Here is a 13466-nt window from a genome sequence, read left to right as displayed (position 1 = left end):
ATCTATTCCACTTTTGGATTTTGGATGCCTCAACTGCTCCAAAGACCAAAATCATAACCCGGCTGGTTCCGTGTTGGAACTCTTTCTAGCTGGGTGGGGTGGCTAGCTGCTGATTCCTCGAATGTTGACTTTGTATTTTAGTTCATTCGTCAATCATATAAATATAATATAAAACCAAAACTGGGCCAGCCATATCTTAGAATAAACATCTAGTGTTACTTCAGGAACCATAGCATTGGACACTGGCGTGATCACAAAAAGAAAATGTAACTTTAACCAGGAGTAATATTTCATAATAATATTTACATAATCCATTTGTTTTGCAAAAACATCATCCATTATGTTGGCGTAGCCATTATGGACAAAAGTCATTTCTTTGGTGTGGGTAGATGCATGGTAAAATGGATGTACCGAAAAAGTCAGAGCGACTTATAATTTGAAACAGAGGGAGTAGAAGATATCCCGCACATTGCTGCGGAGATTGGGAAGAATTTAGAATGAAATTAAGTAGAGATAACATGGATACTTTGTATTAAAAGGTTGAAAGTTAATGGCATGACATGACTTTAATGGAAGATGGTGTGAATAGTTAGTGAGAGATGATTTGGATGTCATGCATGTTGAGATAGAACTTTCAGTAGAGATTAGTTTTATAAGAGATATAGATACATGCCTGAAAATTTTCTTGCTGATTGCTTTTCAAGTAAAGATAGAGTGAAAAAGGAAATTTTCTCTAGTACGTGTTGTGTATAGGATTTTAATTTTTTTTTTTTGAGAACACGCTTATGCGCGTATTTCATTAAGAAGGTAAGAGTTTCGAAAACAAGGTAACAGAAACTTGGTAACAAAAACGTTACCAAGCCACCTAGCACTACTGGATTTTAAATTTTCAAATATAAATATTACAAGCAATATTTTTTTTACAAATTATTACAAGCGATAGTCTGACTTCATTCGTTCCAAAACGACAAAGTAACTTGAAGAGAAGTATTTAGTTATATTCCCCCCTCGTGCACAAGAAACATAATACTTGCTTGGCAGATCCACTTGGAATTTAGAATGCCTCCGATCCTCCTTCGTCCATTGTTTGCCGGGTCCGACTAGTTCAAATCAGCAACTCCAAATTGGAAAATTCCAAAGCATAACCTTCTTAATTATCGTGTTAGCTGCCTCGTTTATTTTATTTTAATTAAAAAAAATATGTGGACTCTGAATTCCATCGCATCCGCCCAATATTTCCAAATATGGGCCTGGGCCGGTCTTCTCTTTCTACTACCTCTAGTTGCTCCAAGAGCCCATTCTCAAAGGTTTGAGCTCCTGGATCACTTTGACCAGGTCCACTTCCCATCTGGCTTGGACCGGCCTCTCAACGGTCAACGGTCCAGTCAAGCCAGCAAGAAAGACCAAAACGCTCTTCAAAATTAAATTGAGCATATGTAACATATGACTTGTGCTGGTGAGTGGAGATATCAGCAGGAGTGACATATGGACAAATCTGCCAGCATATGCAGCGTGTAGTTGTAAACTTAAAATGCAGTGAAATGAAGCTAAAAACATAGAAAACAAAATTCTAAAAAAAACATAGAAAACGTTGACGGAAGGTTAGTACCATTTTCAGGAATCAGATAACACCAAGTTTAATCTGGTTTATCCTTTTCATTTCCTTTTCAAACAAGCCAGTTTAAATCACAGTAACTTGCTTACTTATTTGCAGTACAATGCCAAGCCTTGCACAAACACAAAATTTGTACGAACTTTCCTTTTTTTTTCTTTTTTTTTATTGAAGTACTACGAACAAACTTACATGGGAACGAGCAAACTTCAAAAGCTCCACTTTTACAGTCACCAACAACCAAATACAAGTCCAAAATTCCAAGAACGGTGATCACGCACACTGCAGATCAAGAAGCGCTCATGGCACAACGACACCTGCTGCCATAGCCGGAGCAGCAGCCTTGCTGGTTTCCTGCAGCGAGATGACGGTCTCAAAGGCGCCGACGAGCGCCTTCACCTTGCTCTTCCTCGCCTCAGCGACGAGCCGGCTCGCCGTCTCCTCGATCACGTTGTTGAACAGCCCCGGCTCCTGCTTTTTCGTCTCCTTACCTTCCTGCCGCCGCCGGAGCACGACGACCTCGGTACCCGCGTCTCTCGCTGCAGCGCCGCCACCGCCGCCGCCGATCCTCCGGCTGGCGATCCTGCCGCCTCTGCTCTTGGCTGTCGCGTCTGCCGCGGCTACGGCAGGCCTGAACCGGAGCAGTCTCGGGGTGCTGCCGCTGCTCTCGTCGGGGTTCAGTACCTTGCCCCGCCGGAACGTCAGCTTGCGAGGCGGCTGCGCTGGCACCACGGTGCTCGAGGTGGTGGCGGGCGCAGGCTTTGGCCTCCTTGCGGTTGCAGTTCTTGCAGTGTCGATTTTTTCTGTGGAAACGGAAGCTGAAAAATTGTCATTCTCGTGCAGCACGAAAAATCAGTTTCCACAGAAAGAAGATTTGCCAACGATTAAGACCTGAGTGTATGTTGGCGTCAGAACCATTATTATTTACCAAAAAATGAGAAAAGAATTTACCCCAAAAAAGAAATAAGTAAACTTGCATTGAGAAGAAATGCACCTCAGTTCAGAAATTGCAAAGAGAAGCAGAAATGCACACCAGTTCAGAATAATATTTGCATCGAGTAGAGATGCACAATGTTGTAAATTTGTACCTTTGCGAGGTCCGATCTCTTTGTTGTTAGTCTCCAGTTTCTGCACTTTTGGTGAAGCCGTTTTCAGAATTCTCTGTTTAGAATCCTTAGCATCAATACTAGAATTTCCTGTTCCAGAAACCTTCTTGCTGCTATTGATTGGGGGAGCAATTTTCTCTTTTCTGACTGTCCTCAACTTCACACCCGAGAGTGACTTGCCAGACATGTTTATAGATCGAGATAGTTTCAGTGGACCTGTTTTTACCTTGTCTTCTCTCTTCTTTGGAAGAATTTGGGCATTCTTGCCAACATTGTTCCCTGTCATCTTTCTGTCAGTCTGTTTCCCTGAAGCAAGTGATGGAGATGGCGCAGTTTTCGTTGTCGAAGCCTTTAGCTTTGCCAACCTAGAAGGTTCTGCAGATGAATCCTTTGAGTTAGATGCTGAATGTACTTTGATCTCCTTAACTTTTTGCAGAGCTGATGTAACTGTAGGCCTGATTTTTCTCTCTGGGTTACTGAACTTGGTGGTAGCAGTAACATCTGCAGGTTTTCTTGCTGTCTTTGGTCCACTGGAGCTGTCAACTGCTATACGAGTAGATGTCAGATGCGATGTTCTTGCACTTTTCTGACTTGAGCCTTTGTCTCTCGTCATACTCAATGCGGCCTTCGCCTTTGGTTTAGACCCCTTAGGCAGACTCTCTGATTTAGTCCCAAGCAAGGCTTGTTCATGCTTCTCAGAGGCTATCACAGTCTGAGGAGTTCTGTTATCTGAACTTGCACACTCATTTTCTGATTGATCAGGCACAGGACGCACAGGTGACTGTCCCTCAACTCCGCATACACTGTCAGCAGGCAGAATGGTATCCTCAATGTGTTCGTCGGATTCATCGATGTCCTGGATAGCTAATGGCATCTCCAGCTCAATGCTTTCAGCTCCATCCAACGACTCCCCATCTCCACAGTCTGTCACATCATCATGAGAGACGACGAAGCATTCTGCATCAATTGGCAGGGTTCCAGCCACAGCAAGTTCAGATGCTTCAGCTGACGAATCTTCCACGTGGGGATTGCTTTCAGAATGATCAGGTACTTTTTCAAGTGGTGCTTTCAGAGTAATAAATTCAGGCTTAGAAGGAGCAGTACTGTTACCACCTTTTACATGAGAAACCTTGACCTTCTGGTCCTCCTTTGTTGGTCTGTTCTTTTGTGGTAGTATGATTTGAACCCGGTCACGTTCCATGTTCCCAGTGCTCGCACGGCGCAATTGCTTGCGACTAACAGGCCAATACTTCTTGGGTTCAGAGGAATGCTTGATCCCAAACTTGCAGTTGTCATGGCAAGAGCTCGTGGATGCTCTTAGGTAATGCGGGATCGGCTTTTCCTTCCTCTTGACATCAGGTGTCATGCTGCTGCCGTCCATGACTACTGGAGAATTTATCAGGAGGTCTCCGCATTTTGGTTCAGTTGATGCAGGAGTGGAGGTGACGGCCTCTTTGATCACTTGTTCAGTCATTAGAAGTGCAGATGCTGCAGTTGCAGACACAGATGTGATGTGAGCAACACAAAAAAGGATGATATACTGATCTCAAACACAAGCACATAACTGCCCAAAAGGAGTGTGTTCACATTAAATCAGCTGTATATATTTTTCTTAAAAAAAAAGAAAAAAAACTGTTGCCCATCATTGCCCTATCATATTTGGTGACTGAATGCACCTTTTCAGGGTCTTCATTGCAAAAGTACTTGGAACTTGTTGCAGAAGCACACAAGAAAGCATTTAAGGAGCTGTTGATTCCCCTTTAGTTCAACTAATTCCCACTAAACAAAAAGCTAATCAACATTGGTAACGGAAAGGGCTTGCGAGTTACTTATTGGGGCAAGTCAACCATATTGCCAAACCACCCCAAAACATATATTAGAATGTACTAAAATAATGAATCCAAAAATAATTCAGAGTGCAGAACATCAGCATCCATATGCCTCTGTATTTTAATCCGTAACTACTACAGTGCCTAATCACGCAACCATATTTTATATACAAACCTTTTTATTTCCCTTCTGCTATCATACTGTAAAGATTGTAATCAGATCCTGGACAAAACTCGTGCAATTAATAATTGATTCTAATCTGTCATTGGCATGGCTGATACTTGTGGCTGTGGGTTTAGCAGCCAAGTTCACGCCAGTACCAACTCAGTTTGGCGTAAACATTGGCAAGACACGTGAAATGATTTTCATCCCTCCCCAGAATCAAACATCTAATGACTACACATACAGGGGCATCGAATTCAATCACATCTGAAAATATACCCGCACCAACACGAACGAAGACAGAAACATGAAACACGCATTGTTTCTGATGCGTTCTGCGTTTTGTCAGACAAAAACCACAGGGGATTGACAAAAACAAACTCAAGAACCCGGATCGGATCGTCGAGGCAACTGAGCACCAGCGACGATAATCTCCAGGAAAACGCAGGAACAGGCCGCCAGACATCCAGAAGGCAGGAACATGATCTAGAAGGTAATAAACCTTTACCTCTCGCCGATCCTTGGTGGAGATTCAGATTTCGCAGATGCAGGCGAGACGGTGGCAGACAGGCAGAGGACGATCGACCCAAAGGAATGGCTTCCCTTGCCGCCGCCGCCGAACGGAGGAGGAGCTGGTCGAGAGGGAGAGGGAAGGGGTCGCTGGGTGATGAGTTGGAGCCTTGGAGGAATGGAAAGCGTGGGAAAGGGAGGCAGAGGGGTGTGACCCTGTGTGTGAGGGAGGAAAAGGCACGTGCACCGGGTTCATGGACCTGTGAGCTGTGACGGTGGCTTTTCGGTTTTTTTGTTTTGGATGGAGTTAGAAGTGGTTTTAGAGGTTCCAACAAACCGGTAAGCTTAGATTTGCAGGGCTCGAAGCCTGACCAGTGGTTTAGAGAGGAGATGTTTTATTTTTTTATTTTAATGGGTTTTATTTTAATAAAAATATCTGTTATAATTTATGAGCCTAAAATAGGGTGTTTGGATGAGACTGGGTTTGAGGTTCGTGAGTTGAGGTTGATTAGCCGGGTAAGTTGGATCTAGTACGGGCTTGAATATAAGGATGCATGAGAATGTTTACCCATTATTGAAAGTTTTTATTGGAAAAAAGGAAACAAACGCTTACACAAGAGAATTCAGGAAATTAAAGAAAGGAAGAAAGAAGAGGAGATCTAGAATTACAATTAAGCATGTCCAACAAAAGGGTAATAAAATCTCAAAAAAGAACAAACTTATTTGGTTGCCTGTACCAAATGGACCTGACCCAGCAGAGATGGTGTTTAATAGGATGTCTAGATGGATATGGTCACCTCGCATCTGGAATATGGTGGCGTTACCTCCCCCTCTCTTGTTGGTATTCCATCGAGCAGTTGGTTGACGACGGCGAGAAACACAAGCTGGACCAGCACCACCACGACAGAGCTTGGAGTCGGCAGCCGCGGAGGCATGCTCGGCGGCCATGGCGATCAGCGGCGACGGCGAGGACCCTGACAACGGCCACTACAACAAGTCCTTCCCGGTCATGCGCCTCGACGAGTACACCCTCTTCTTCGCCAACTGCGCCCCGGAGGCACTCGTCTCCATGAACACCACTGCCATGGGCGAGCTAGACGGTGCCCTCCTCCTCCTCCCAGAAGGGCTCGTCGTCGTCGTCAGGCCAGCAGAATGAGGAGATGGAGGTGGAGACGGAAGCGTCGGGCCCACGGAAGAGAGCTCGCCGCCGGCGTAGGTGAGGCTCTTGCGCAGCTTCCGCCTGGCCCGCTGCTCGTGGTGGTCGAGCACCCCCGCGGCGACGCCATGGACGCCGCCATCGCGGTCGCGGAAGAGCTGAGGCGCGCGCGGGGGAAGGGGCGGATCTGGCACAGGATGAGCGACAGCCCTGCTCTGGTTCGACATCGGCGACGGCCTTGCATCGGACTCGGGCGCTCCCGCACCGCGGAGATGAAGGGAGCGGTGGCCGGTGGATGAGAGACGAGCAAACGGGAGGTGAGTCCATCTTCCCCACGCGTGCTGCAGCGAGCCGGGCCGTGAAGAAATGGACTCCAGTCTCGTTTCTTGGGAGCCACCCATTTTGGTGCTTTTTGGATCGTGCGAGCCGGGCTAAGCAACAGTATATAACAGAGCGCAGCCAGGCCCTCGGGCCACCGCATCAAACACGCCCTTGGCAGCTCCATATTTTTCCTTTTGAGAAGTTCTCTTGTATTTAGCCTATCCTATAATAATAGCCTGAAGAAAACTCTGTCTTTGTTTTGACAGGAATGTATTCAAAGCTATTTAAAAGCCATGTGGAATATTATGTGACAATTAGAGATATGTAAGCCTTTGCTCAAGTGTACATTGGAGAGCCCCAAACTTATATCCATTGGCCATTGATCATGTTCCGAGGTGGCCGGTAAACCAAGTAATAGCTGTTCCAATTCCTGGAACTGATGAACACCTTTGTATAGTTGTATATGTATATATTGGTAAAGGCAGATGGAACAGACGATGTAAAGCACCCTTTCTTGATCTTTTGCAAAGTTAAATTTTTATTACTTGCAAAGGTAAAGACCTTAGGCCAGCATTGAGAAAACACTATAATATTATATCAAGAAAGAAGTACTTCTTACAAAAAAGGAAGTGTGTAGCTAGTGAATTTTTCCTTTGTCGAGAAACCACACAGGTTGATCACAAACACGCAATCAATGTCTCTTGTCGATGTCATTTATTAGGAGGTCCTTAGTCCCTCGGCCTCTCCGTAGATAGAAAAATATGATCCGAATAAAGATAAATGACACCAACAAGATACATATAATTTTTGCTTCACATCTGCAGTTAGTAGATTTTTTTTGGTCATACAGAGATCTATGAAGACCTTTGGAAGGTCGATGTTATTTCTCAAACGACTCAGAGTATTCACGACAGGTGATTTAATATTCAAATTTCTTTCGCAACTTTGTTAGTAGTTTTAATTTCGTAATGCTCTCTACGGACACGCGTCTTCGCTGGGTCTGAGGATCAGATCTGACCGACCCATTATTAAAAAACATCTGGACGCTTCCATCGGGATGGAACCACCTTGTGCCGCACGTCCCTATGCCTCGTGCCATGCGCCGTCGGCACCTCGTGCTTCACGCTGCGCTCCCCCGCGCCCGTGTCAACAAGCTTTCATTGCGCGGCAGCAAGTAGATGAGCACATGTTGCAACTGTATGTTTCATGTGTTTCAGATGTATGTTTGCATATGGATGTTGCAAAAGTAGATCTGGTGTTGCATATGTTGTAATGGCTATACACATGTATTGCAAGTATATGTTAAGTGTTTCAACTATTTCAAACGTATGTTCCAAGTGTTTTATCTGGATGTTGCATATGTTGCAGTGGTTGTACACGTACGTTGCAAGTGTGTTTTCCAAATGTTTCAGCTGTTTTTATCTAGATGTTGCATGTTTTGATCTGGATATTGCATATGTTGCAGTGGTTGTACACGTATGTTGCAAGTGTGTTTTTCAACTGTTTTATCTAGATGTTGTTGTTTTCATCTAGATGTTGCATATATTGCAGTGGCTATACACGTATGTTGTAAGTGTATGTTCCAAATGTTTCGCCTATTTCTGAAGTATGTTGCAAGCGTTTTTATCTGGATGTTGCATATGTTGCAGTGGTTATACACATATGGTGCAAACGTATGTTTCAATTGTTTCACCTGGTTTTAGTATGTTGCAGCAGATGCTGCTCCCCACGCGCTCTGACTCGTGGGCACGCACGCGCTGCACATACCCTCCAGCGCTGTCTATCTCTATCATGCAGGCCAACTCCTATAGTCAGACGTGCACGCAACGGTGGTCAGTGCCCAAATGGTCGAGCACTCTCTAGTCAAATTGCATGTGCGCATGACATAGAACTAGGCACCCCTGCACCACCAGGCTTGGTCCCCCACGGTAGAGCACGCAGATGGGTCAACACAAGTACGCGTGCTGAGCCCCCACCCTCTCTCTCTTGCATGCAGCTAGGCGGGCCCCACGCACATGCTCTCCCATGCAGACGCAACAGCAGCACGCGCGGACCCAGCAGCAACGGGCATGGACGCAACCGCAGCAGCACGCTCGGGGCGCAACAAGCCAGGAGCCGCAGGCGCGGCGCGAAAAGCACGCGGGCGCACACACGGATCCAGCAGCCGCAGGCGCGGCGCGAAAAGCACGCGGGCGCTGGCGTAGTAGCACGCGGGTGCGTGGGCGTCTGGACGTTCACGCGCTAGCATGACTCTTTTAGTTTTTTTTTTCATTTTGGTAAGCCTTTTATTATTCAGGAATTCGTGGAACAACCCATCTTCGTAAAAAGTACAGTGCACGTAACAAAAGCTATCAACGGTGCTGAACTGAACCCCAACCCACCGACCTCATGACATCGCCGCTACGGGTGCATAGACCGAGCCCATGCGTGCAAAGCTAAACGGCCCCATCATCTCCATCTAGCCATCCCATTAAACTGGATAGAAAATGAAAATGTGAGTAGACAGGACAGATGGAATCAGCTGAACTGAACCCACCGACCTCGCCCATCTAAATCTGTCTCACTCGTTGACAAACCATAACCATGCGCTTCTCACGTGGAGACAATTAACAAACCAGTTACCCTACACTATAGAGTGCTTTCTGCTATTTGTTTATGCCACTTCTCTCAACTCTACAGTGGTAATGGTATATCTGTACTTTTTCTTTGAAGGGAAATGGTATATCTATACTTAGTGCAGAAGCAGTACAGTGAATATAATTAACATCATGTGCGCAATCACGTTGATGTTTGGACAGACCTTGATCCGATCTCGAGTGCGTCGGTTGACTACGTGATGCCGAGAACATTATTGTCTTATCTCTGTCCTAAATCATTTAAAAGTTTTGTTAATGTTTCGATGAATTTTTCTAGATTGAGTTTGAACTTCAACTTTTGCAACAAAGTACGTATATTGATGCACTATGGATTTGCATTGTTTCAAAATTTTCTAAATCACGGAAGTATGATTTTTTGAAAAAGTTTGCATGCTTATACCTACCTTTACTAAAAATAGTACTACATGGACATGGTAAGCTGTATACTCCTATGTACTTATCCGTGTATGGAATTGAAGGTACTTGTGTACGGGGCGGACCTGTCATCACAGTGGGGTGGGACACTGGGGCCGGGCCGGCCCCGCCACAGGTAGCCGGCGGCGTGACAGTCTAAAGGACCGGCGAGCCGCCTCCGCCTCCGCCGGCCGGTTGAAGAGGAAGTGCCTATCCGGCTATCAGTTGTTTTTTTGGCTGCCTAGACGTGTGAACTAGAGGCCCAACTACTGAACTGCCAAGACTTGGGCCTGGCTTGTTGGATCTGCTGGGCACTAGCCCAAGTCATGACTCGCCCAACAGGCCTAGTAGTGCTAGTGGCCAACACCGTCCCGAAGTCCCGTGCACCCTGTGTCCTTGCCTCTGTCGGAGGAAAAGCTGTTTTACCTAGGAACTGGAATCAGCAATGGAGGACCGGGCATCTGGAAACGGCTATGGAGACTGGACTGCCCGCCGAAAGTCAAGCATTTCCTTTGGAGAATGAGCCACAATACTCTAGCTGTGCAGAGGGTCCTAAAACGCAGGGGGTGAAAACTGACACTCTTTGCAGTATATGCAACAGACTAGATGAAGACGGAGGGCATTTATTTTTTAAGTGCAAAGAAGTTAAGATTGCTTGGCGTGAACGGAATCTGGAAGATATTCGGTGTAAACTGTTGGAAGCCGGGTCAGCAAGAGGAGTGATGGAGGTAATCTTGGGCTTGCAAGGGAAGGAGCAACTCACCGTTACCCTGCTGTTGTGGACGTGGTGGGACGAAAGCAACAAGAGAAGAGAAGAAGGGAGAAGCCGATCTCCTTCTGAGATAGCGTACATGGCAGCGGCCTATGCTGCTAATTTCCTGAAAACCCCACAGCGTGAGCTGTTGTCGGAAAACCGACAGAGGCCAAGGTGGAAGAAACCTGCTGAGGGAATTCTGAAGCTGAACTCTGACGGCGCATTCAGAGAGGGGAGTAAGGATGACGGGTGGGGCTTTGTGATCAGAAATCACCAAGGCCAAGTGATCAGAGCGGGCGCTGGCAGGGAGGAGTTCTTACTGAATGCTTTCCATGCTGAATTTTTAGGCTGTGCTGCGGGGTCGTTGCAGGAAGCTGCTCGGATGGGAATCTCTCGCCTAGATATTGAAACAGATGCGTCCCTTGTCAAAGCAGCAATGGCTTCAAATGACTACAGGTTATCAGAGGTGGGAGGCATTATAACTGAGATGAAGCTCCTGTTAGCTACAGATTTTTCTTCTTGCAATATTAGCATTTGTAATCGAGTCTGTAATGGAGTGGCACACTCGTTGGCTGCTCTTTGTAATTTTCCCAGTGGACAGATTGCCATCTAGGAGGGTGCTCCTCACGAAGTTGAGGATATGATGACCAGCGATTTGGCTGGTATGAATGAGTAATGAAATGCACCTTGATTCAAAAAAAAAAAATCTTAGATGTTCAATTTGGGTGACCATATTGATCGCTCCGGGGTTGCTTCTATGTTCAAATTTTTTTTTGAGAGGTGCTCTCCACGCTTGTCACGCGGTTTCTATGTTCAAATTTTTGGTTCACGTCAAGCTATTTGTTTCTAACACATCACATCCCTCACCTCACGTGTCAACAGCATCAATTGCCTGATCGATAGAATCGTATTAACCAAAATCCAAATCAATTTTTATCTACACCAGAATTTGAGCTCGGAGATAGGATAGAGTTAGGTTGTAGATATAAGAATGGGAAAAAGTCTACGCCCAAACTATTCAGTTTGGACTACTTCAACCCCCCCCCCCCCCCCCCCCCAAAAAAAAAACTATAAAACCGGATTTTCTACCCCCTGAATTTTTCAAAATCGGTCAAATAACCCCCAAGCGGTTTTGGATGGTCAAAATTGGATTCAAAGTGCTCAAAATTATGTTGTTATGCTATCTGGGTGACCTTTGGTTTCTCATAATGTCTCAGGGGCAGTTTGGTCATTTCATGTGCCACTTAACGGTGTTAGAGGCAGGAGATGACGGTAAGGTCAGATTAGAAAATGAAACTTCAAGTGAGGCCAAATGGGTAAGAGATTTTGTTTCAGGCCAAGGAAGAAAGGCAACTTTAAACTAGGGCCAAATAAAAAATTTTCTCTTAGATCTATGATTTTTCTGTAATTAATTGGAATAGTTCATAGCTGCAGCTTCTATGGTCCAATTGTGGTGAAATTTTTATGGTGGGCTAATTATTATATGCTTGAACTATAGTAAAAATTCCATACTCATTGGATCATATATAACGTAGTTATAGATTTATTTAGGTTTATCCTTGTTAAATCTATGCTTTATCTATAACTAAGTTATACATGGTCCAATGAGTATGAATTTTTTACTATAATTCAAGCATACAATAATTAGCCCACCATAATTGGACCATAGAAGTTGCATCTGTGAATTATTTCATTTAATTATAGAAAAGCATAGATATAAAGCTACAACAAAAACTTTGTACTAAAACATACCATATTATATGTTCACTGTGTAGATCTACTCATGTGGAATCCAACAAAATTAGATTTTCCATTTTATGATTTTTTTTGTGATTTACTATGATTTTTCAAATATTCAGCAGAAATAAATAAAAAAGGAAAAGACAAAACCACCGTCACTGTAGCAAAGCCACAGTCCAAAACCGCTTGGGGGGTATTTGACCTGTTTTGAAAAGTTCAGGGGATAGAAAATCCGATTTTATAGTTTATGGGTGAAGTAGTCAACCCTAAATAGTTGGGGGTTATATAGACTTTTTCCATATAAGAATGGACAACTCATTCTTACATAGTAAGCTCTCTCACTAAAAATAATACCTATAGTTTATACTCCCTTCATCCTAAAATAAATCAATTTATATAATCACTTCAAGTTAAACTGTCTTAAATTTGATTAACTTTATAGAAAGGATAACAATATTTATAATACAAAATAAGTAAATCATGAAAATATATTTCATGCTGTGTCAAGTGATACTGAACAGCATGTCTATGCGTTGCTTGTTTTGAGATCACCTAAATGGTATGATGAGGCTTGGAGATTTATGCAACAACCGTGTCATCTGTGAAAGGATCAAGATGCCCAAGAGGGGGGGTGAATTGGGCTAATTCGAAATTCTCTTGCTATAAACAAATCCTACGGATAACCCAATTAACCCCTTGTGCCTAGAAAAGTGTTTCTATCAAACTAATGCACAACGAACTCACCACCTATGTTCCAACCTTACTCAAGCAAGCAATTCTATGGATGTAAAACAAGTATTGAATTGCTCAAAGTAAATACTCAAAGTAAGTGCTCAAAGTAAATAGGGAGAGAGAGGAACGCGGCGATGTTTTGCCGAGGTATCGAAGAGTCGCCACTCTCCACTAGTCCTCGTTGGAGCACCCGCGCAAGGGTGTAGCTCCCCCTTGATCCGCGCAAGGATCAAGTGCTCTTTACGGGTTGATTCTTCGACACTCCGTCGCGACGAATCACCCAAAGCCGCTCACAACTTGAGTTGGGTCACCCACAAGCTCCGCCGGGTGAACACCAAACTCCCAATCACCACCAAGCCGTCTAGGTGATGGCGATCACCAAGAGTAACAAGCACGAACTCTCACTTGACCACGCGAAGCCTAATGAGAAGATGGATGCACACTTTGCTACTCTTGATTTGCTAGTGAGGCTACTCTCTTGGATTCTCAAATC

The 13466-nt window shown here is 44.7% G+C and overlaps 2 protein-coding genes across 4 annotated transcripts; one reads left to right on the top strand and one right to left on the bottom strand.

Moving 5' to 3' along the window:
- Positions 1 to 1756: 1756 nt before the first annotated feature.
- Positions 1757 to 6758, bottom strand: LOC136508898 (uncharacterized). Of its 3 annotated transcripts, none has more exons than XM_066503679.1 (3): positions 5219 to 6758; positions 2701 to 4206; positions 1757 to 2430 (listed from the first exon to the last, which is right to left on the bottom strand). In XM_066503679.1, exons 2-3 carry the CDS (start codon positions 4190 to 4192, stop codon positions 1913 to 1915), a joined length of 2010 nt encoding a protein of 669 aa, XP_066359776.1. In that variant the 5' UTR covers positions 4193 to 4206; positions 5219 to 6758; the 3' UTR covers positions 1757 to 1912. The 3 variants fall into 3 exon arrangements, with proteins under 3 accessions (XP_066359776.1, XP_066359774.1, XP_066359775.1); XM_066503677.1 differs by having other exon boundaries at positions 6045 to 6758; XM_066503678.1 differs by having other exon boundaries at positions 1757 to 2415; positions 6045 to 6758.
- A 3462-nt stretch (positions 6759 to 10220) lies between these two features.
- Positions 10221 to 11114, top strand: LOC136507613 (uncharacterized). The gene has a single exon (XM_066502282.1). The coding sequence runs from the start codon at positions 10221 to 10223 to the stop codon at positions 11112 to 11114; it is 894 nt and encodes a 297-aa protein (XP_066358379.1).
- Positions 11115 to 13466: the final 2352 nt, after the last annotated feature.

Source organism: Miscanthus floridulus, chromosome 15 (assembly GCF_019320115.1).
Source record: "Miscanthus floridulus cultivar M001 chromosome 15, ASM1932011v1, whole genome shotgun sequence".
Lineage (NCBI taxonomy): Eukaryota > Viridiplantae > Streptophyta > Magnoliopsida > Poales > Poaceae > Miscanthus > Miscanthus floridulus.
The sequence above is the reverse complement of the archived record's forward strand: the minus strand, read 5'-3'. Positions and strand labels throughout refer to the sequence as shown.

What these genes read in the sequence shown, in the direction of transcription:
- LOC136508898 (XM_066503677.1), bottom strand. Translation starts at nt 6,168, where the DNA reads ATGGCCGCCGAGCATGCCTCCGCGGCTGCCGACTCCAAGCTCTGTCGT. An exon ending in TACCAACAAGAGAGGGGGAG is followed by an intron (nt 4,207 to 6,044) that starts GTAACGCCACCA and finishes CTGCAACTGCAG; the next exon opens with CATCTGCACTTCTAATGACT. An exon ending in AGAGATCGGACCTCGCAAAG is followed by an intron (nt 2,431 to 2,700) that starts GTACAAATTTAC and finishes ACAATTTTTCAG; the next exon opens with CTTCCGTTTCCACAGAAAAA.
- LOC136507613 (XM_066502282.1), top strand. Translation starts at nt 10,221, where the DNA reads ATGGAGACTGGACTGCCCGCCGAAAGTCAAGCATTTCCTTTGGAGAAT.